The following is a 20,900-nucleotide window of genomic DNA, read 5'->3' as shown; positions in this document are numbered from 1 at the left end:
CATAACCACAGAAAGAAATTGAGAAAGGGGGATGGTGAGAATAGGTTAGCCCACAGAAGAGGGCACAGTGGTGGTGTCTGTTCCAAGACTGATAAGGAGAGAAATCGTTGGAATCTTCTACACGTGCTCAGTGATACAAGAGCCAAGAAGAGAAAACCGCATGCTTCCATATGTATAAAAGACAGTGCAACACAGCAGAGCACACATGGCCTTTAGATGCTGTGCTTTTTAATTCACCATTTCACAGAAACATGTCCAGATTAACAACATTGTCAGCAATTCTTACTCATTTCTATACCAATGAAGAGTCAGTGTAAACTAAACATATAGACGTCTATTCAGAAGAAAATGACGCAGGGTGGCGTGCGGGAGAAGCAGGAGACTCCCCCCCACCCCCCCGACCTCATCAGAGGCACTGCAGTAGCAATCTGTCATTTACAGGATTTGGAGATGTCTAAAAGGGAACAAACAGAAGTGAGCTTCCAAATCTGCTGTTTTAAGGGAAAGGCAGCATTCCCGATAAGCAGTTTCCAAAGTAGATTACTACCAAATGAAAATGGAATATGTCAACATCAGGGAAATCTCCCAAAACAAATTTTCAAGATTGCCTCTGACTCGCTCTGCTTTATTCTCACAGCAATGTTCCAGATGGCTCAATGCACTAAGCACTGACATCATAATAAAGAAATCAGCTAACAAAGTTGGAGTGTGTATTACAGGGGAAAGTCAGTATCAATATGGAATGATATTAAACTAATGATGAGATATGAGAACAGTTAGAAAGGAACTCATCTGCTGGGAGGGTCCAGTTTCGATGGATATCTGTCATGGGGTATAAAAGATAGCACGCATGAAAAAGTGTTAAAAGTTAGAAGACATCTCGAAGATCTTGGGAATGGCTATGATGAAATTAAAACAGCCGGTAAGGACTGAACAGATAGACTTTTCTCATTGCCTTAGCCATCTTGGCAGCACTCTTTGTTAGAGGCTGTCCAGATCCCAAGACAGGAAGTGATGAGCACAGAGAAGACAAGAAAATTGTTTAAGGTGACCAGCTCCTGCTCCAACATATGATGAAAAGGGGATCATATTTGCTGAGGTACAAGCAGGAACCGGGGATGATCAGATAGGGAAAAGTGAAACTGTCGTTGTCACTAACAACTGCCCAGCTTTAAGGAAACCTGAGGTAGAACACTGCACTATGATGGACATAACTGACAGCTATTCCACAGTGGCAATGATATTGAATTGGGCACAGCATGCGAACTCAACCAGAGTATGCCCACTGGCTGCCACTGAACAGGTGACTCTGATATCATTACAGGTAGTCAGAAACGATTAGAAAAAATAAACCATTCATCTGCTTTTTAGAAAAAAAAAAGCAAAACAGAATATATTTTGCCTTTAAAATAGAAATTTAGCAAATACCTTCTAATTACTAAGAAAACATTGTTTCAGATGCACCCCGCATCCACTGTCGGTAATTTGTTCGCCCTGGCAACAGATTAATTATCTAGCAGGAATAGGAATGTCACACCCAGCCTAAGCACAGTGTGCTAATAAAGTCATTATTAGAATGAAAATGACAGCTGAAATAGAGTTTCTGTTCGTTGCTCGTTTCTCTGTTTTATGCACAGTAGTTAGAAATATTGAATTGTCCAGTAATACTGCAATGGAAACTAAGCTTAAAACCCAAGCACTCCATCTCCCCCTGTTCATATCTCCTTAGCAGTATTTTTTGGTCCTTTGAACTGTTTATATTTTAAGACACAATTGGTAACAAATTCTACCTTTTAATTACTTAAGATATTTAAATGCTTAATATCACTCTTCGTGTTCAAATAACGCCTTTTCAAGTGTATCCTTGAAGCATTTCAAGTTCTGTAAATTCTGTCTGGATATTTGATTATAATATGGCACAAAAATACTCACTTTTGTTTTCATAATTATAGTTTTGAGATTATAATTACCTTTGCGTCCCTTTTCCTCCCGCCAAACCCTCCCATATACCTCTCCCCACCCTCCTTCAAAATCACAGCCTGATCTTTCATTAATTATTCTTACATGCATATATGCACTTACATAAATATTCCTAAGTATACCCTACTCAGTCTGTATAATATTACTTGTATGCATGTTTTCATTTGGTCGATTGGTGTGTTCTCCTCCAGGGAAAACCGCCTCATTCACTCCCAGCTTTCCTCGGTTGCCCTTGTGTAAGGCTGAAGCTTTCAGCGGATCCATTTGGCATGTCTATTGGTGACATCCTTCTTCAGCCCTCACTGGGTCAGACATGTTGGTGAGACTTCCAGGCTGCAGCCTCTGACATTCTTTGAGGCCACAATCTCACAGCAAACTCTATGGTTCTCTGACTCTTACAATCATTCTGTCTCCTCTTCAATGTTCCCTGAACCTTCAGTAACCGAATGTTTTGCAGATGTGTTCACTGGAACTGGGCTCCATGATTCTGCATTTTGATTGGTAGTGATCTGGGGCTTTTGCTGTTGTTTGTTTGACTGGTTGGTTTGGTTTTCTCCCTGTTTGTTTGCTGTTTAAAATCTACAGTACTGGTAATAGCATCCAGGGAAAATGATCTCCTACTGAGCTATGTCTGCAGCCTTCTGTTTACTTTTTTACCTTGAGACAGAATCTCCTTGTAACCCAAGCCAACCTTGGACCTGAGATTTTTCTGTCTCTAATCTGTAAGGAGCAGAATAACAGGCCCAGGTCACTAAACCCAGCTGAAATACTTAACTCATAGTTTGACAAGACCGTAATTATGTGATTGTGAATACAGAAAAGTTGATTATCTCTTTCTTTCCCATCCTTTTTTTTAAGGTCTTTATGTGGTTTTTTGGATCCAAGAAATGCATTGGAATGATGACTTTAGGGGACCGATACTCAGTGGTCCCTCAAACCCTTCCACGGATCTTCTATGTCAGCATGGGAGCTGTTCTTTGAAAAGGCAATGTCTTTCAGTAAATCAATTACTTTCTCTGTGGTTAAGCTGACTTCTTCAGTTATAAGACTGAAGCTATATAAACATTATATTTGAAAGAGTGATTTTCAGAATGTGAGTTCAGGGCAAGCACCTGACATGCTAATAGTTACTATGTGTCTATGTGTGGGTTTGTGAATGTGACCCAGGTGCCCATGGAAGCCAGAGGCATGGATCTGCCAGGAGCCTGAGGTCTAGATAGCTGTTATTTAACTAATATAAGACCTGAGAAATAAATTTGTGTCTTCTGCAAGAGAAGCAAAAACCTTGCCTGATTAGTTATCTCTTCAGTTCCTGGCTAGGATGATTTTTGTTGATCATTTTTTACGCCTTCACTTATGCCAGTGCTCTCCCCTCCTCTGCCTGCTCACTAAGATTTTACCTTTTATTAAAAGTTGACATCATTCGTAACACTGGCTTCCAGATTTAACAGTCACCGAACATTCAATACCAACAAGAACGTCCTAGATATTTAGAACATAATTTATAGCTGCAGTGTACTATGAACTTGAGAGGGCCCATTAGCCATGCCCATAGTCTTGGCCATTATGATGTGTAGACCTTTGTTCTGGAACATACTGATGATTTTAGAAAATGTGATATATACTGCATCAGTTTCACTTTGTCCAAAGGGCAAGACAGCTTCATTACTTAGTGGTGCTCAAGTCCTCTTTAAGGTATCAGATCCATGTGCTTACCCATCACATGGGCCACCTCAGGTTTCCACCTGGGCATGAAAGAACTAGAAATCTATAGTGTGGGTCTATAGTATTTTCAGAGAGGTGCAGAAGAGGGCATTGGAGCCTCTGGAACAGGAGTTGCACATGGTAGCAAGCTACAGTGTGGTCCTGGGAATCAAACCCAGGTCCTTGGGAAGAGCAGTCAGTAGCCTTAACTGTTGAGTTAATTTTTTTAATTACATGCTAAGTATTAGCACTATTCTTATCCTATTGGTCCTTTCTTGTTGATCTCTCCTAAAGTTTCTGTCTGTAGCTTTGAACTTGCCTAGGATACTATAAGGGGAAAACAATAACAGCAGAATTTCAGACAAGATATCTTTTAGAGTTGTTTTCTAGAGAAACCTGTTTTTGAGGAACCCATGATATCTATTCCTATTAAAAAATATGGGCAGAAGATAAAAATATCCCAGGATGGGTCGGTTTCAGAAAGGAACATCTCTAGACTCTTAAAAGCATCTTAGTGTTAGGTAAACAGTACCCCAGGCTTAATAGAAAACTTCCACATTATTTTCCTCTACCTTGTGTTATATTTTGTTGTGAGGAATCAAGTTCAGTAGTTTGTGCATCTGTACATGTTGTGAAAACACTCTACTATTGAAGTCCTGGCACCCAACTCTATTTTAAAAGACTCACTAAGGGTGCCAAGCAGGACTTGACCTTACAGTCTCTAACCTGAATGTCAAGTATTGCAATTACATACGTGTGCATACCACCATGCTCTATTCCTGCTATCATTTTCAAATTGAGAACCAATCACATTTTGGTGTAATGTAAGGAAAGCTTAATCTTTCTTAAAAGCCATGCTCCCCAAGTTCATTTGAAGTTTGTTTCTTTTGACGTGAACCTGCACAGCTACCCACATGACAGGTTTAAGCCTACATCAATCACCTCTCTGTAACACTGATATTTATGCAAGCCTTAGAAAGTAAGGGAAAAGAAACAGAGCACATTTAAGTTATCACATTTAAAATCAACTTTTTTCAAAAGCTCATACACTGCTTAGTTTCCCATGCATAGCTAAAATCAAGTCAACTAAAAAACTGGGCACACAGAAGGAGGACTGAAATAAAAATGACTAATTACTCTGTGTCCAATAATACAAACTAAACCAGATTCTATTTTTTTGGGGGGGGGGTTGTAGGAAGTTTCTTGGCTTCCTTAGTTAATCAAATTAGCTGAATGGCGGTATAGAGCTCTGGGGAAGAAATTGCTGGAATGGACATAGAAAGTTGAAGATGCTTTTCTGAACCCTAAGAGCTACCAGAGTCTCAGGATATAAGACAGAGGTGGTATAGCGTCTGCTCAGTATGCGCAAAACACTGAACTCGTTTTTTTATTTTAAAAAATATTTATTTTTTTATTATGCATACAATATTCTGTCTGTGTGCCTGCAGGCCAGAAGAGGGCATCAGATCTCATTTCAGATGGTTGTGAGCCACCATGTGGTTGCTGGGAATTGAACTCAGGACCTTTAAAAAGAGTAGGCAATGCTCTTAACCGCTGAGCCATCTCTCCAGCCCCTGAACTTGGTTTTAGAGATAGCTGCAACTCTAGCTTGGTGGTAGAGAGAGCCCTTGTCTCACATGTGTGAACCCTTAGGTTCAGTGTCTAACACCCCCTCTCCCTCCAAAAAACAAAAAATTGCATGAAACTCTTAGAGAAGATTGTTGTCCAGCAATTTTTTTCTTTCTCGTTGGTGGCAAGGCATCTGCAAGGCAGTGTGTTAAATGTGAACATTTCGGATAAAGAAGCAAAGTAGCAATGAAAAAGAGCTTAGAGAAGCGGCTCCCTAAGCAGGTCTGTGACATAGAACCTCCGGAAACTAATTACAGATAGAATATATGAAAGTCAGAGAGGCCAGCTAGGGATCTCTATTCACTGCTCCCTGTTTTCTTCCCCCATTGATAGTGCTTGTTAATCTAGAGCAGGCACCTGTCTTTTGGACTCCCCTGGATCTTTTTAGTAATTTCACCTGTAAACCTCTTAGGTGACTTGCTTTGCAGGGGCCTTTTGTTTAATAATAGTCAATGGGCATTCTCACAAACTCTTTTGATCTCAAGGGTCATTCCTTAAGCATTGCTACATGCAAATTTAATGGAAACTTATGGACTCTGCAGTGAACTGAGAACTCTGGTTTGTTTCCTGCTGTGGTTCTCAGTGGAAATAGAATAACTTCCAAGTCAACCTACAGAAGGCAATGGAAGTCTTCCAACAGAGAAGCTTGTTGTCTAGTTCTATAGAGGAACAGAATTGTTGAATGTCAAGGGCATGAGACATTGACAGAGCACTAGCTCAGCAAACATGTTTCTTCTGAAGCTAGGTTAATCTAAAGGTGATGGGACGGTGGGTGGTGGATGTCTCTACAGATACTATCAGAGGTTGGTCAAGTCTTGACTTTAAGCTTCTACTTCATGAACACATCAATAATGTCTCTTTTATATTCTTACACCGCACAGATCCTTACCCTTTTGAAGAAAGTAGAGAGTTGTTACTTCATGTGAGGACGGGTTACTTTTGACACTCAAATGGTTGCAGTCCTGACACCGAGTGCTGTATCTAGCCCAAGGCAAGGTGGGATTGCATGTCATGTCATTAGGAGGTCTTCACCCTTCTGAGTTCCTGATGCTTCAAGTGAACTCAGGTGAGCAATACTCTCCACCAGAACATGGAAGCTGTCCCAGAGGAACCACATCTGCTCCTCACACGTGTTCCTGTTCCACAGGTACATCCTCTGACTTTCTCACCTGGTTTTTACTTTATTTGTTCCAAGACAGATCCTCTTCTACTCCTGGGTTATAATACATATGCTCATAAATCCCCTTAGTTGCAAACCCTGATTATTCCAGGAGAGACCTACATTATACATTATCTTCCTCTATCACTTTCATTTAAAAAAATGTCTCTGAGGACACTGGCATCCTGAGCTGTTAATTCTAATTGTCTAAATATGGGTGTAACTGTTGAGAGTATCCCCTCTCTCAATTCACTGGCCTTATCACCCAACCCTTTCCTGTTGTTGAGCTATCATGAAGCCCTTTATAAATTCCTGAAACCTTTTATTCATCATTTTTTTTAAAAAAAATTTCACTGCCTTGCCTTAAATTTCTGTTCCAATTTTAGTCACAAACCCATTTCCTTTTTACACAAGCTGATGTTCTCTAACCCTCTTTTCAAGAGAAACCCAATTTTAAGCATCAATAATGTTATTTCTCTGGTTCAAACAGAGCTGAGGGTATATCTGAGTGGTGGAACAATTGCTTCGCATGCTCAAGATGTTGTCCTTAGTCCACAGAACCATGATGAAAAGGGTTGGGTCCCCATTGGGTTGACCAGTGGGTGGCTCAGACCCATGGCTGTATGGACTCTATGGTTATAGAAGAATAAAAGTTATAAAGTTAGAAGATGTTTTGGGAGATGTGGAATAGGAGAAAACCAGGAAGAGATGGAGCAAAGAAGTGAAAATAAATGATGGAAACACACTGAAGGCTTGTATAAAATTATCAAGAAATAGATTAAAACAAATCTATTATATTAAAACATTAATTTCTTCTTTTTCTTCATAACAAGATTCTAAGTTCTTGGAGTTGCAGCTCCTGTCTTCTCCTCTTAACCCATGCCCCTGCACTCCCCAAACATGGCATCCTTTCACAAAGGTTATTGAAGAATTACGTATGCACTTTCAGGCATCTGTCCTGACATAGACGTTTTCCTTCCATTTGAATGTGTTTAACGCACACTTTACAAAAACTCTAAGCTGTCACCGTTACCAACCAATATCATTGATTCAGGATCCCTGGCAAGATTCTACATGGTTCAGGTTATGTAATACATACTATGAAAAAAAGCTTAAAGTATTTTTGTTCATTAAAATATCATTGAAAACATTAAACAGTTCTTTTACAAGAAGTCCTTCTTTAAAGCTAAATAATTTTTATATGTTGTCAAAGCCACACAAACATGAAAGTGTAGACAATTTCTAAATCAACATCAAAGCAAATATTCTCACTATAATCTATGATTGGTGAGCTAGCTAGCACATATCTATCTAATGAACACCTCTTATGCTGGACTTTGAATCTGGGATGACAGGAGTGAACATATGGAGTCTTCCCGTAGTTTACATGATTGTCAAGGGGCATTACCAACTGCTACCGTGAATGACTTTATAATACTAGATGGAATAAAGTCCTCAGAGAGAAAAGAGCTTGGTATTAGGAGAAGACGCAAGAAAGGAAAACCAGTGTGGACAGGAGAGATGATTTCTCAACAGAACAAATGGAGGGAGAGCAGGAAGTGCTTCAGATGGAAAGGATATCCTGGGTCCAATTGCACAATGACTTCGCAGGCCAGAAAAAAAGAGAGCACTGCGACATGAGGGCCAGGAGATCTGAAAATACCAGTATATTTTCATGTGCCTGTGGAGAAAGAGAAGATGGCATGAAAGAGGAGGTAGAACTAAATTCTGAGGGAAAAAAAAACATATTTCAGACTAGAGCCAACTAGAGCAAATGGTCATGAGACAAAGTATTTTATAGCTATTCTGATAATACCTGATGGCAGTGTAGACTCAAGGAGAAGAGGTTATAGGAGAGACAGGGTAATGAGAACATTCATATAATAATCTTTATAATAACAAAAAATGAGAAGAGGCAGAGGGTAATAAGACAATGAATCTCATTTTGGACATGTTGAATTTGAGGGCTTCTTTGAGATATTCAAATAGAAATATTATATTAGAAGCTAAATTGAATGAAGGTCAAAGAAAAACTTAAATTACACAAATGTTTTAGCATAGAATTCATAATGAAAGCCCTGAGCACAAGTGGCATTACCCTGAGACAGGAAGCAGAGTGTGAATTCCACCACCGCGCCACAGCTTCTCTTACTCCGGGATCATTTGCACAAGGACAGCCAGCCCGGCAGAGGCTAGGCGCTGCACTCCCAACTCTATGCCAGTCTTTCTTTGCCCTTCACTAATTCTCTGAATTGTGTACGTGTAAGGAGAGGAATCTGCAAGAAACCTTTAGGCCTAACACGCAAACTTCAGAGATGAAGAAACTAGAGGGGTTTAGCCAAGGACGTGGTGACCCAGAGAAGAAACAAAGACCAGGGTCATTTTATAAGCACTCGGGAAGATTTCCACCTGGGGGTGGGGCTGCAGACTGGAGGCTTGACTGAAATATCATGGCGCTCAGAGACATGTCTTTGCTATGCTGAAACAACGGCTGTTTGGTCCAAAGGAAAACTCCAGGCAGAGGTCAGAAGGGCAATAGTTTTCAAAATCGGTTCCATGATAGATTAAATATTAGCATACAAGACAGAAATGGATGAAAGGTTGAACTTCCTGACCTTCCAAATCCTTTGCTATGAAACAAACTAATTATTTTGAATATCATAAGAAATAAATTAATGTATTTACAGTCCCTAACTACATGGCACTTTTCTAAATTACTGATTAGTATTTATGCCAAAGTCAACATGAAGATAAATCGCTATCATTAAAAACAAAGCAAAGAGAACAGCAGCCAGGCATGGTGCGGCCATTCTGCAATCCCAGCACTCAGGAGGTTGAGGGGAGGAGATAGTGAATATGAGATCAACCTGGGACACAGTGAGTGACACTGTGTCTCAAATGAATGAAAGCAGTCAGACCTCAGAGGCTTATTCAAATTCTATGAACACATTAGAATACTAACAAAGCAAATATTCCTCTCATGGGTCCTAAGGACCATTATGTATTGTAAACTTATTAGACCCTTAGCCACCAATGTACCCATGATTATATAAGCCAAAAATATACACTCAAATAATACTCAGTCTTATAATGCAATGTATTCTCTAAGAAAAAGCATAAAAATATATTATTTCAACATCTTGTTAAGCAACAAAGTACCTACTTTTGTTGTCAATTTTCATTCTTTCAAGCACACATGTAGCCAAGGTAAAATAGCACGGCTGTAAAATACTATTACAACAAACAAATATCTTTAAAATGTTAGGTCAACGGTCTCCTCTAGCATTCATGGCTTTTCTGCTCTGTTTGGGACGTGTGTCTCTATTGTGCTGTCGTTCAGAGTCTAATAGGAAGCATTTACACAGTGCCATGGACTGCCCCACCACAGATGCCAGATGTGAGAAGAATGAGCACCGTAAGTCACAGGATATGAATTCTAGGGAAATTGTTTCCATGCGGACTGGGACCTATGAAATTCATTTAAAGAAAATGTCAGAAAAAGCTACAGATATGCCTTTAACTTTACAGTTATCTTTTCCAATCTGCAGAAACAATGGCACAAATTTGAGTAAACATTTTAATAAAACATACTCAGTAATATCTGAGTTTCATTTTATATTGTAATGGAGAATGTATGACCAAAGTCCAGATAGATCACCCTACTTGAACTGGAAAGGATTTGAGGCAAAAATTACTCCCAGAAGCACAGCAGACACTTCTCAGCTACTGTCTCAGAATTCATCTCAGGTGTCTCCTATATACAACCTGAAAGAATCTACTATGTTCACATCCCAGGGCTCCCACATACCCAATTAAGGCAATATAAGGCAGACGTACTGGGGAGATGCTTATTGGGTAAAATACTTGTTGCACAAGCATGAGAATCGAGTTTGGTCTCTAGAAACCATGGAAAACATCCAGGCATAGTGTACGCTTATAACCCTAATGCAAGAGAGATGGAGACAGAGAGAGCCCAGGTGCTCACCAATACACCAACCCAGTCAGAATATGGAGCTCCTGGTACAAGGAAAGATCTTGTCTCAAAAAATAACATGGGCAAACAATTGAAGAAGACACATGTGCACAAGTGCACATACATATACACAGACAAAAACAACAATAGATGACAAGGGACTTGGGTAATTCTCAGTGGTAGCGCTCTGGAACTAATTTGTTATTCATAGTAATTTTTGAGGTCGCTCAGGCCTATAGTTCAGGAGGCTGAGGCAAGAAGGTCACTATGAGTTTCAGTCCAGTCTGGACTGCAGAGTGAGACTCTTTCCTCAATAAATCAAATAAAAAAATAAACAAGTAAAAAATAATAGATAAGTAATGAGTCATGTGAAAAAACATGAATAGAATATTAAATTTACCAAAGAACTTCAAGACAAGAAAGAATAAAATGAAATTATAGTTGTATTGTTTAAGAAAAAGAAGGGAGCGGAGTCACATTTATCTTCCAATATGTTATTTTCCCAGTAGTTTATTACAGGGTAAATTTATTTTTCTGTATTATTCTAAGCAGCATAGAAATCATGAAGTGAACATTTTGAGAGCATCCTTTAAAAGATAAGAAAATAGCAAATTATCATGCTCACTTTGGGCCTTGGAACCTTGACAAACAAAGTTGTACTTTCATAACTAAGGATATATATGGCAGGATTCTTGTCAAATCAAATTGGATAGTACTAGTCTTTGGATAATTCTTTCTTCACAACTGACTTTTTAAATTTTAATTTTTATTGTTTTTTTTAAATCAGTATACAAAGTAATAGGCTTCATTGGGCAAATGACTTTTCAAACTTCTACTAAAATGGTACACTTTAATCTGTGATATCACCTGAATGTTTAGTGTAATGTATTTTTTTCTAGTGCAATTAAAATATTAACCCTTAAAAAAAAAAACCTGTAAAAGCAGCAGTTCTCAACCTGTGGGTCACAACCCAGGAATCATCTAAGACCCTCCTGCATATCAGATATTTACATTAATGACTCATAACAATAGAAAATTTATAGTTATGAAAACAATTTTATGTTTGGGGGATCATTACAACATAAGGTACTGTGGTAAAGGGTGTCAGCATTAAGACGGTTGCAAACCAGTGCTGAGGAGTAGCTGAAATATAGTGCATGTTTGATTAGAATCTGTTCACTTGATCAAAATTTCTAGAGAAAAACATTGCTAATATGCATTTAAGTTAACAGAAGACATCAATGTAAAACTTAACATCTTGAAAATGCTGATGCTGCATCTCAGTCCTAACAAATCGGAATATCTACAATTTGTATTTGGAAACTAGCATTCCCACAGGCTCTCCTTCATCTCTATCAATTGGGGATACACACATTCCAGATAAGCATTTGGTCCAGCCAAGCAGCAGCCAATCCCTCTTTTATAACCATATTTACTTGTTCTTTTCATTCTCACTATGGTTTTGCACCCATAAGGCTGTTGGATCTGCTCTATGGGTTATGAAACAGTGCTCCTATATCTGATGAGAATTCTAGTGTGTGAAAAGCTTAAAATAAAAAAAAAAAGAGGTAGTGTGCATGGGTACACAAAGGTTGATGTCTGATGGCAGAAGATTGGATGAAGAGAGAAAGATGAAGCACTCATAGGAACTGTAGTCTGTGTCCCCAAGGATTAAGGTAAGAGCTACAAAGTTGCCAGGGACCAGGAATGCCCTTCATCATTTTCTCTGCTTCTTTTTCCATACTTGTTTTATTGTTCTCAATATGCAGGCTTCCTGTCCTCTCTGCATAGGGCCATTACTCTACCTGCAGGTCAATATCTCCTTATGTCTTTTATGGTGAATCATAATCTCTCCTCCCCTCTTTTTCTCTCTCCCTTTCTCCTCACCTTTACTTCTACACTGTCAGTTTAAGAAGCTTAACAGAATTCTCAGGGCTGAAAAGGTTAATAATTCAGGCTCTAGTTGGTAGCCATATGTACCAAACTTATAGTGGTATTTCTGCAACTAAAAACAAAAATCAGTGAGGGACAAATACAATGTTGTAATTGGATCTGTACAGTGCTGCTCCTGTCTTGACGGGCATAGAAGACCTGTCCAAAGATCCCCCCTTTGGTCTTAAGGCCACAGATACCAGAGGAGATATTTATCTGAAACACCGCCCCCCCCCCCGACACAGACACACACACACAAACTCAAGTCTAAGTAAATTAGAGATCTCAACTTAAAACCAACAACACTGAACCTCATAGAAGTGAAAGTGGGAAGTACATTTGAATGCTTTGGCACAGGAGACCACTTCCTAAATACAACCCCAGTAGCACAGACGCTGAGAGAAACAATTAATAAATGGGACCTCCTGAAACTGGGAAGCTTCTTAAATCAAAGGTCATGGTCAACAAGACAAAACGGCAGCCTACAGAATGGATAAAGATCTTACCAACCCCCACATCCAAGAGAGGGCTGATCTCCAAAATATACAAAGAACTAAAAAAAAAAAAAATGGTCATCAAAAGAACAAATAATTCAACAAAAAATGGGGTACAGACCTAAACAGAACTTTTAACAGATGAATCTAAAATGACTGAAAGACACTTAAGGAAATGCTCAACATCTTTAGCATACCCATACATTATAACACATTATAATATTCATCTCTCTCTCTAACTTTGGTATTTTCATTGTTGTCCATCTTTAACAGAGTCAGTTACTGAACTTGAAGCTCATGATTAGGTCAGACTGACTGGCCAACAAGGCTCAGGGATTTTCCTGTCTCTACTTCATTCCTCCCCCAACAAGGCTGGTGTCTCAGGCATACCCCACACCCAGTTTTTGACATGGGTTATGCAGAGCCAAATTTAGTATGTGTGATCAGGCCTGTACACCCAAAACCATCTCTCCAAACCTCTCATCGCAACATTCTACACAAACATTTAAAAGCCCTCTATCACCCCTGTTCATCGGAATTTCAATCCTGTGGTTGGCTTTTAGAGACACAAATTCGAGCCACCGCTGCTCATGACCTGTTGGCTGTGTCATTGCCCAGTTCTCAGCATGGTATACATGGGGGTAGCTCCTGGTGATCAGATCCTTCCTGGCTTTCCCAATTCTGAGCAATGCTGTGCTTCAAGACTCCTTCCCTGACTTCTCCTTGGTTGTCTGCCACTCTCTCAACTTCCACAGCCTGTCTACATGGCATTGTTCCACACATCACTATTTATTTTCATGTGGTTCTTTTCTCTTTTATCATATGTGTTCATTCTGTCTTTCAAGTGAGACCCTGTATCGAGTTAGGACTCTTGGTTCATGTCATGTCTTAAACTCATTTCCAGGTTCTAAACATTGTAATGAAGGTGCCATGGCATCTTACTAGCTGCTGTTTAACAACACACCAGAGGTTTACGAAACACACACTGAAGAAAGCGGAGCTGTGCTGGAGGCACACTTACCAGAGAAGACACTAGGTATCTTGGAAAGGAAGCTTTTGACAGTGCGGATGGGAATTCCATTTTTTTCATCTTGCATGCGTGCTATGACATCTTCCATCTAGATGATAAAATAGAGAAAATGTTGAAAGTTGAATTTTGGAGGAAATTGCTGTTTCATAATTTTTGAACTCTAGCTTTGCCTAATAAAGAATAATTCTACATTCTTGTCTTTCTATAATTTATTGCATTAATATTTTTAAGTTTTGCCAAACAAAGTAGGAAAAGGGTAACAAGTGGGGAAAGAGACTATTTGGGGTGCATTAAACCAGCTATAAGGATTTTGTGCTTTAATATTGCAGGTTACATAGTCTTCGGGTTTAAAAAGTGGGAATAAACAGTAACCGGGTAAGAAAGCACTGTTGGCAGATTCACATCATCTCATCTTGGCTTAATTCAGGCCAAAAGCAAGTGGACGCCTGGGAACAATCTGCGTGGACTTTTCTTTAACATGAGAACTTCTACAGCTTGGGCTAACATTTGAGTTCAATCTGCTTGGAAATGCAGGACAGACTGAAAACCACCGGCTGCTTCACTTGCTAGTGTGAGAACACACACATGCACAAGAGAGGAAGGGGGGGGACCTTTGTGTCCAGTTGGAAGATTGCACTCTGACATCTTTCTTTCATCTTGTTCATTCACTCTCCTTTACACTGAAGTATTTTCACAATTCTAAAACTGTTCAACCCCAAGTCAGGGTAAGGAAGAATTGTGGGAGGCAGGGAGAGAGGTTGAGAACAGCACAAAAAACATGGCCGGCCCACAGAATTAACTAACCAGGGCTCCTAAGGCCTCACGAGAGAGACTGAATCAATAATCAGGGAGCCTGAGCTAGGTCCTTTGCATGTATGTCATGATGTGTAGCTTGACATTCTTGAGGCACTCCCAACAGTGGCAGTAGGGATTTTCTCTCACTCCTTTTTCATGGTCTTGGGACCCTTTTTCTCCTACTGGGTTGCTTCATCCAGCCTTGATATGAGGGGATGTGCCTAGTCTTACTGTAATTTGTTATGATGTGTTTGGTTGATATCGCTGGGAGGCTTTCTCTTTTCTGAAGGGAAATGGAGGAGGAAGAGTAGATCTGAGGGAGAAGGGAGGTAGGGGGAGGAACTGGGAAGAAAGGAAGAGGGGTCATGGGCTGTAATATACTGCAGCCAGGTTGCAATATATGAGAGAATAGTAAAAAGAAATCTCTTCATCACTGAGTCTAAGGTGGAATTTAGTTCCATAGTAAGCATTCAATCAAAGCCTCAGCGTCTCTTCATGTGCTTCACACCTATGTGACATAAATCCACACAAGGATTCCCAGGCTGCAGTGTGTGACTGAAAGTCCATTCATTGAGCTACCCTTTCTGCAGTCAGTGGGCATCGTCCCTCCGTCAGACTCCCTATCAGGTACTGGGCTATGAAAATCGGTAAAATAGCATCCCTGCCCTTAAAAAAAAAATGCAGAGCCAGAAGTGAGCAGTAAGGTGAAGTGAGTAAAGCTTGCAGTTTAGTTGGCTCTGTACCAGCATCAGTTTCCCGTCTCAGTAATTACGCCATGCTTATATAAGAGGCTAACAGGAAGGGAAGCCAAGAATGGCCTGATGGGAAATCTCTGTGTTATTTTTGCATCTTTTCTGTAAGTCTAAAATTATTTCAAAGTAAAAAAGTTTAAAAGAAGCCATACTCTATACTTTATATCAGTGAGTCACCTAATTCCCACCACACAGTTTCAAAGTAGTTTTCAACTAAAAAAAAAAAAAAAAAAAATCTAATTTGCTTGGATAAATGTCATTTGATTTCTTATCATTCAGAATACCTGGGTAGGAAGGGTTTTCCTGCACAACAGGTCTGGATTTGACTCTCAACACTTGTAATTACAGTACTTTGAGCAAATGAAATAATTTCACTAAGACTTACTCTCCTTTTTCATAAAACAGACAGGACAATGTTTAGAACCAATCCTTTAAAAACGTTGTCTGGGGGCCTGGCGTTGGGACTGGAATGAAATAAGATAAAGTCCAACGATATAGACAACACAAGGCCTGGCAGACAGATAGGACAACCAACACTGAACTCGAAATGTTCCATGTACTTCCGAGACTTAAGTACGTCTCTTCTCCATTTCAGCACGTGCAGACATCCTTTGTTGCATCCTGCTGCCTGAAAACATCCCAGCGTTAACTCCAGGGGAGCCAGCTCATGGCCACATCAGCCAGTAAGAAGTATGCAGAGAATGCAGAGCAAGCCCCCAGGTCCATTCGTCCTCTCCTGGCTGGAAGTCTACACCCCAGTCTGTTCCAGAGCGGTGGCTTCAGTGACTTCTCAAGTGTGGTCAGAGAAGTGAGCTTCAGAACTGTGACACACAGTGCACAAATAAGGGGGCTTAAGGTTGCTCTATCTTTTCTATCCCTTTCTGCTTGATTGATGTGCTCAATCCAAACAGAAATGGAAGATAGTTTTATTACTGGGTCTCCAAAATCCCTAACAGAAATCGAATACTCTATTTCAGTAATAAGGATAGCAGAGTATAGAAACATAAAATAGATATTCTGACTTTTTATTTAGTTACTGCTTGCCCTTGATTCACCTGACACGATGCTCAGAAATGAAGAATAAGCTGCTTCGCCTGCCTCATATCAGCCTGTAAGCCCCTGTATTATCTGCTTAAAGGCTTAACCGGGCCGATTAGACAGCCGCAGAGTCCCCTCTGCCTCCTCTGTGCTCTCCCAAGAATTTGGCATTGATGGATACGGGTACAGAGCAATGAGCAAAGGGACTTTGCCCATAAAGTCACCTCTATGTGAAGGGGCACTCTGGAGCAAGGCTAGGAGGAATGCAATTTAAAGTAACCTGTGTTATAGCAGCTCACAGTCTTTTTCTTTCTTATCTTTTCTTGATTTGGGGTCTTGATATGCAGTCCAATTTGAGAGCCTTCTGCTTCCATTTGCTGAATGCTAGATCTGAATCATATTTTCTATAATGGGAAAAATGTTTAACTATAATGTAAAAACTAGAATTTGTGCTCTAAACTGAGAACACAATTATGCAAAGTTATTTAGATGTTTGAATATTTGTTTGGACATGATTTATCCATAAATGTCACTACAGGGTACATGAGCATTAACTAACAAATAAATAAAACAGCAGCAAAATCTAATGCAAAGAAAAAGACACTAACCTGGTTCCTAAACCCTAAAGTGAACAACAAAAACTTCCTGTTAAAAGGTGGTACACGCTTTTAGTCCTGGCACTCAGGGAAAAGAGATCTCTGTGAGTTCGAGGCCAGCCTAGTCTACAAAGTTTGTTCCAGGACAGTCAGGACAAAGCAAGTACACAGAAGAAACTCTATCTCGGCAGGAGGGGGGGCAAATCTGTCCTCTATCTTAGAATGTCAATTTGATGTCAGTCTTTTACGCAGGTTAATTAATTATCTCAGAAGCATTAGAAATACCAATTGTATGAGAAAAGGAATGCTAACCACAGGCAACCCCAGTAACTGAGGAAAGTGGACAGCAAAAAAAAATAAGAGATTGCGAAATTAATTCTAACAAGTATTAAAAGTCTCCAGGACAATTTAGTTTAAGGCCAAGGGGATAAAAGATAAAGAATAAATTCACATGTTTAGGAGTTCCATGAAAAGATATAAAATACACATGCATGCGGTATTCATGTAGTGTGTATATGTGTGTGCATATGTATTTACACACACACACACACACTATCATTGTTGTCTTTAAGAAATGGGTACTTATCAAACACCCGCAAACCTACAGACTCTCATGGCCCTCTTATGAAATGACATCATCTTTGCACATGTCTTTGCCCCACCATTCTGGGCACATTATATACTCTTCAGGTTCCTGATAATGCCCAACATAATGAGTGCTGTGAACAGGTACTCGGTTGGATCTGCTGAGTTAAAGCCAAAAGAACAAGTCTATGGATCAGTTTTAACTTAGATTGCCTATAGATGGTGCTTGTATCGGTTTCTCAAAGAGAGGGAATTTGAATAGAAAAATGTTAGGATATTTGTATATCTAAACCAAGAACCGTGTGAACTAAAAATAGTTAGAAGAAACAAGGCTTCACCCATTTCTGACAGGTGAAAATGGTGCTCTCAGATTTTCTTCTTTGGGAATTTCCCTCCTAGCCTGCTTTCTCTTTCAGTTCCACTGAATGTCAGTGGAACTGCATTTATTAGAGAAATTTATTAGACTCGTTTATTAGAGAAATTTCTTCCATGAACATGTGACATCAAGCTGGTGGCTGGGACTTTCTGTTTGTATATGTGACTCCAGGTCACAGCTATATATAAAGTCTCAAGATAAAGGATCTGTTGAACGACAACATAGGCTTCTTTTATGGTAGTCCATAGCTGCCGTTTCTTATGGAGTAGCTTAAGCAGCAGCTCAGTGCTTGGGATGACATTCACACACTGATCAGGCTAAACAGTCGCAGCCCACACACCTGGGGGGCATCAAAAGAAAAGCACATTGTGAAGACTTCTCTTTAAAGAGCTACAGTGTATTGAGGAGAGACCCCAGACAGGACTGCACATTCTGATGGGAAAGCTTCCTATCTCTCCGCTGTTCTCAACAGCAATAGGAGCTCAATTCAATTAACCACACAGTTGTGTTTACCAGAAAGGTTTGTACAACATCATTAGCATTGACTTCATTAGCTCCAGTCACCCTCTGAGACACCCCAACTGCCAGCAAGGCACCCAAGTGGGGCTGAAACACGTTATACCGCTATGGCTCTGATAGAGAAATGAATCGATCACAATTTCACAGGAAGTTTTCCGACTTTGTATTGTAACCCACCATTAAGCACAGACATTCGGCGACTTAATGAGAGCCTCACTGAGCATCTTGAATGGGTGTTTCTTATGTGCACATACTTTCAATTTATCCCGTGCACCGTCATTTTCAGTGCTGGCTGTGGAAATGAGAGAAAGGACCACGAATGTGCTTCTTGGATTCCTTAGCCATTAGGTGGAGGCAGGTGGGCTGAAATTCCCATCTGCCCACATCACTCTTTCCCTTTCAGGGAGTTTTTCCAGGGGAAAGTGCAATGTGTACTTCTGAGCGGAGAAGTGTTAAGCAGAGAGAGAGCAGAATGAATTTCTAGTGAGACTTAAATAATAACAAGATTACAATTTATAGCCCAAACTGGATTTTTGATACAATCATTCAATTAAGGCTGTTTGTAATTGATGATTTTCCCCCATATTGCAACTCATTTCATTTATAGAACCCGCGGTTTCGTCATTCGTAACAATTGTGAATATAAGCCAATCTAAACTACTTATGGAAATCTAGCGTAGATCATTTACTGGGCAATTTTTTAAAAAAAACAACAATAAAGATCAAAAATTTTACTTGTTATGATTTTTTAAGAAAGTTTTTTAATGTGTGTCATTTTAATTTTTTAAAAAACAAAAGCATTTCTTTGATCTATCTTAAGGAATATAGCTTCAACTCAAATAAAGTGGGAAAAAATTTTAAACAATGTTCATTATATTTGTTGAGACTACTTGGGTTGTACCTGGGAAAAAATAACAATTTATCATTTATTATTTTAATATTGATTAATTAATGTACAAAGTACTGAGTTTATTCTAGGATTTCGCACTTGTGAGTAAGTTCTCTGTGACTGGCGTCCCCTTTTCATTTTTTTTTTTTAATTTGGAGACAGTATCTCACTGTTACCCATGCGGGCCTTGAATTTTCTTAGCTCTGCTTCCCAAAGTGTAATACAAGTGTGTACTACAAGACCCAATCAAAACTCCAATTTAAATTGGTATGAATAAAGAAAAGTTTACTTTGGTTTTGCTTAACTTGGGGGTGATGATGCATGTTCACACACTTGTAGGTGTGTGAGCACATGGGACACACGTGTGTGTGTGTGTGTGTGCATATGGAGGCTAGAAGTTATCCCTAGGTTTTGTTCAGCACAAGCCATTCACTATCTTTTGGAAGCCAAGCTTCCCGCTAGACCTTGGCCTTGCCGGTTTGTCTAGGCTGGAACAAGCTCTCAAAAAATGAGGAGGCCAGTTCCTGAGGAATGACAACCAAAATTGAACTCTAGCATCCAGATGCGTATACAAAACACATGAATCTATACCTCCACACACATGAATATGTGAATTCACAACACACACACAAAAAAAACCTATCAGAGAACACACAACCCCATGGACTGCAATTTATGTGGCTGCTCATATTTCTTCTTACTATAATCTAAAATTGCCGTACTATTCTTCCACCTTTCTACTTCGGCCTGTATACACTTCATGCCACATACACGCTTGCCAATGGCTGAGGCCTTACCTTATACCCGTGATCTCTGCAGGGTCCCTCTTGCTCCCATCTGGGCCTGGGCAAATCCAATTATACTCCCAGGATCCCGTCAAATTTTAATGCCTTACTAAGTCTTTCTCATTCCTTTCTCTGATAGCAAATACTGTCTCCTTTTCCTGTGACAAACGTAGTAGTGCCCCGTTCATGTTCAATGCCCGGATTTCTGTCTCCCTTTTTCTCTCTGAGGCAGAGAACATAATTATGGAAGGTGTCTGGTTTTATAGCCTCTGTCCTGTTCGCACCTTGATTTGTTTTCGTGCACTCATGTGTTTGTTTCTGCCTTTTTGTTTTGTGTTGTGTTATTTCATGGGGTGTATTCGGTCTTCTGCTTCGTCATTCATTTATTTATTTCGGAGACTGGTGTCTCCCGACATAGCACTGCTTGGCCTTGAAAATGTAACCCTCCAGTCCTCCACCTCTCAAGTGCTGGGATTTTAGATATACACTACCAATCCCAGCCTTTTGCTTTGTTTCACCCTGAGTATACAAAATGTTAGCTGTATAATTAGGAATATTTCCTATTTCATTATTAAGGAATTCCCATTTTAATAGGACTAAACTGCCACACTCAATTTTGTTATTCAAACATCGGTTGTTTCATATTTTGAAGTTAAATAGTCTT

General features: G+C 39.7%; 1 protein-coding gene across 4 annotated transcripts in view; it reads right to left on the bottom strand.

Moving 5' to 3' along the window:
• Positions 1–20,900, bottom strand: part of Rgs7 (regulator of G protein signaling 7) — a 374,810-nt gene that overhangs the window by 162,243 nt on the left and 191,667 nt on the right. For all 4 annotated transcript variants that reach the window (XM_057769480.1, XM_057769481.1, XM_057769483.1 and 1 more), the window contains exon 3: positions 13,893–13,989. In XM_057769480.1, coding sequence (XP_057625463.1) covers positions 13,893–13,989 — 97 coding nt within the window. The remainder of the gene's footprint in view (positions 1–13,892; positions 13,990–20,900) is intronic.

Source organism: Chionomys nivalis, chromosome 5 (assembly GCF_950005125.1).
Source record: "Chionomys nivalis chromosome 5, mChiNiv1.1, whole genome shotgun sequence".
Taxonomy (NCBI): domain Eukaryota; kingdom Metazoa; phylum Chordata; class Mammalia; order Rodentia; family Cricetidae; genus Chionomys; species Chionomys nivalis.
The sequence above is the reverse complement of the archived record's forward strand: the minus strand, read 5'-3'. Positions and strand labels throughout refer to the sequence as shown.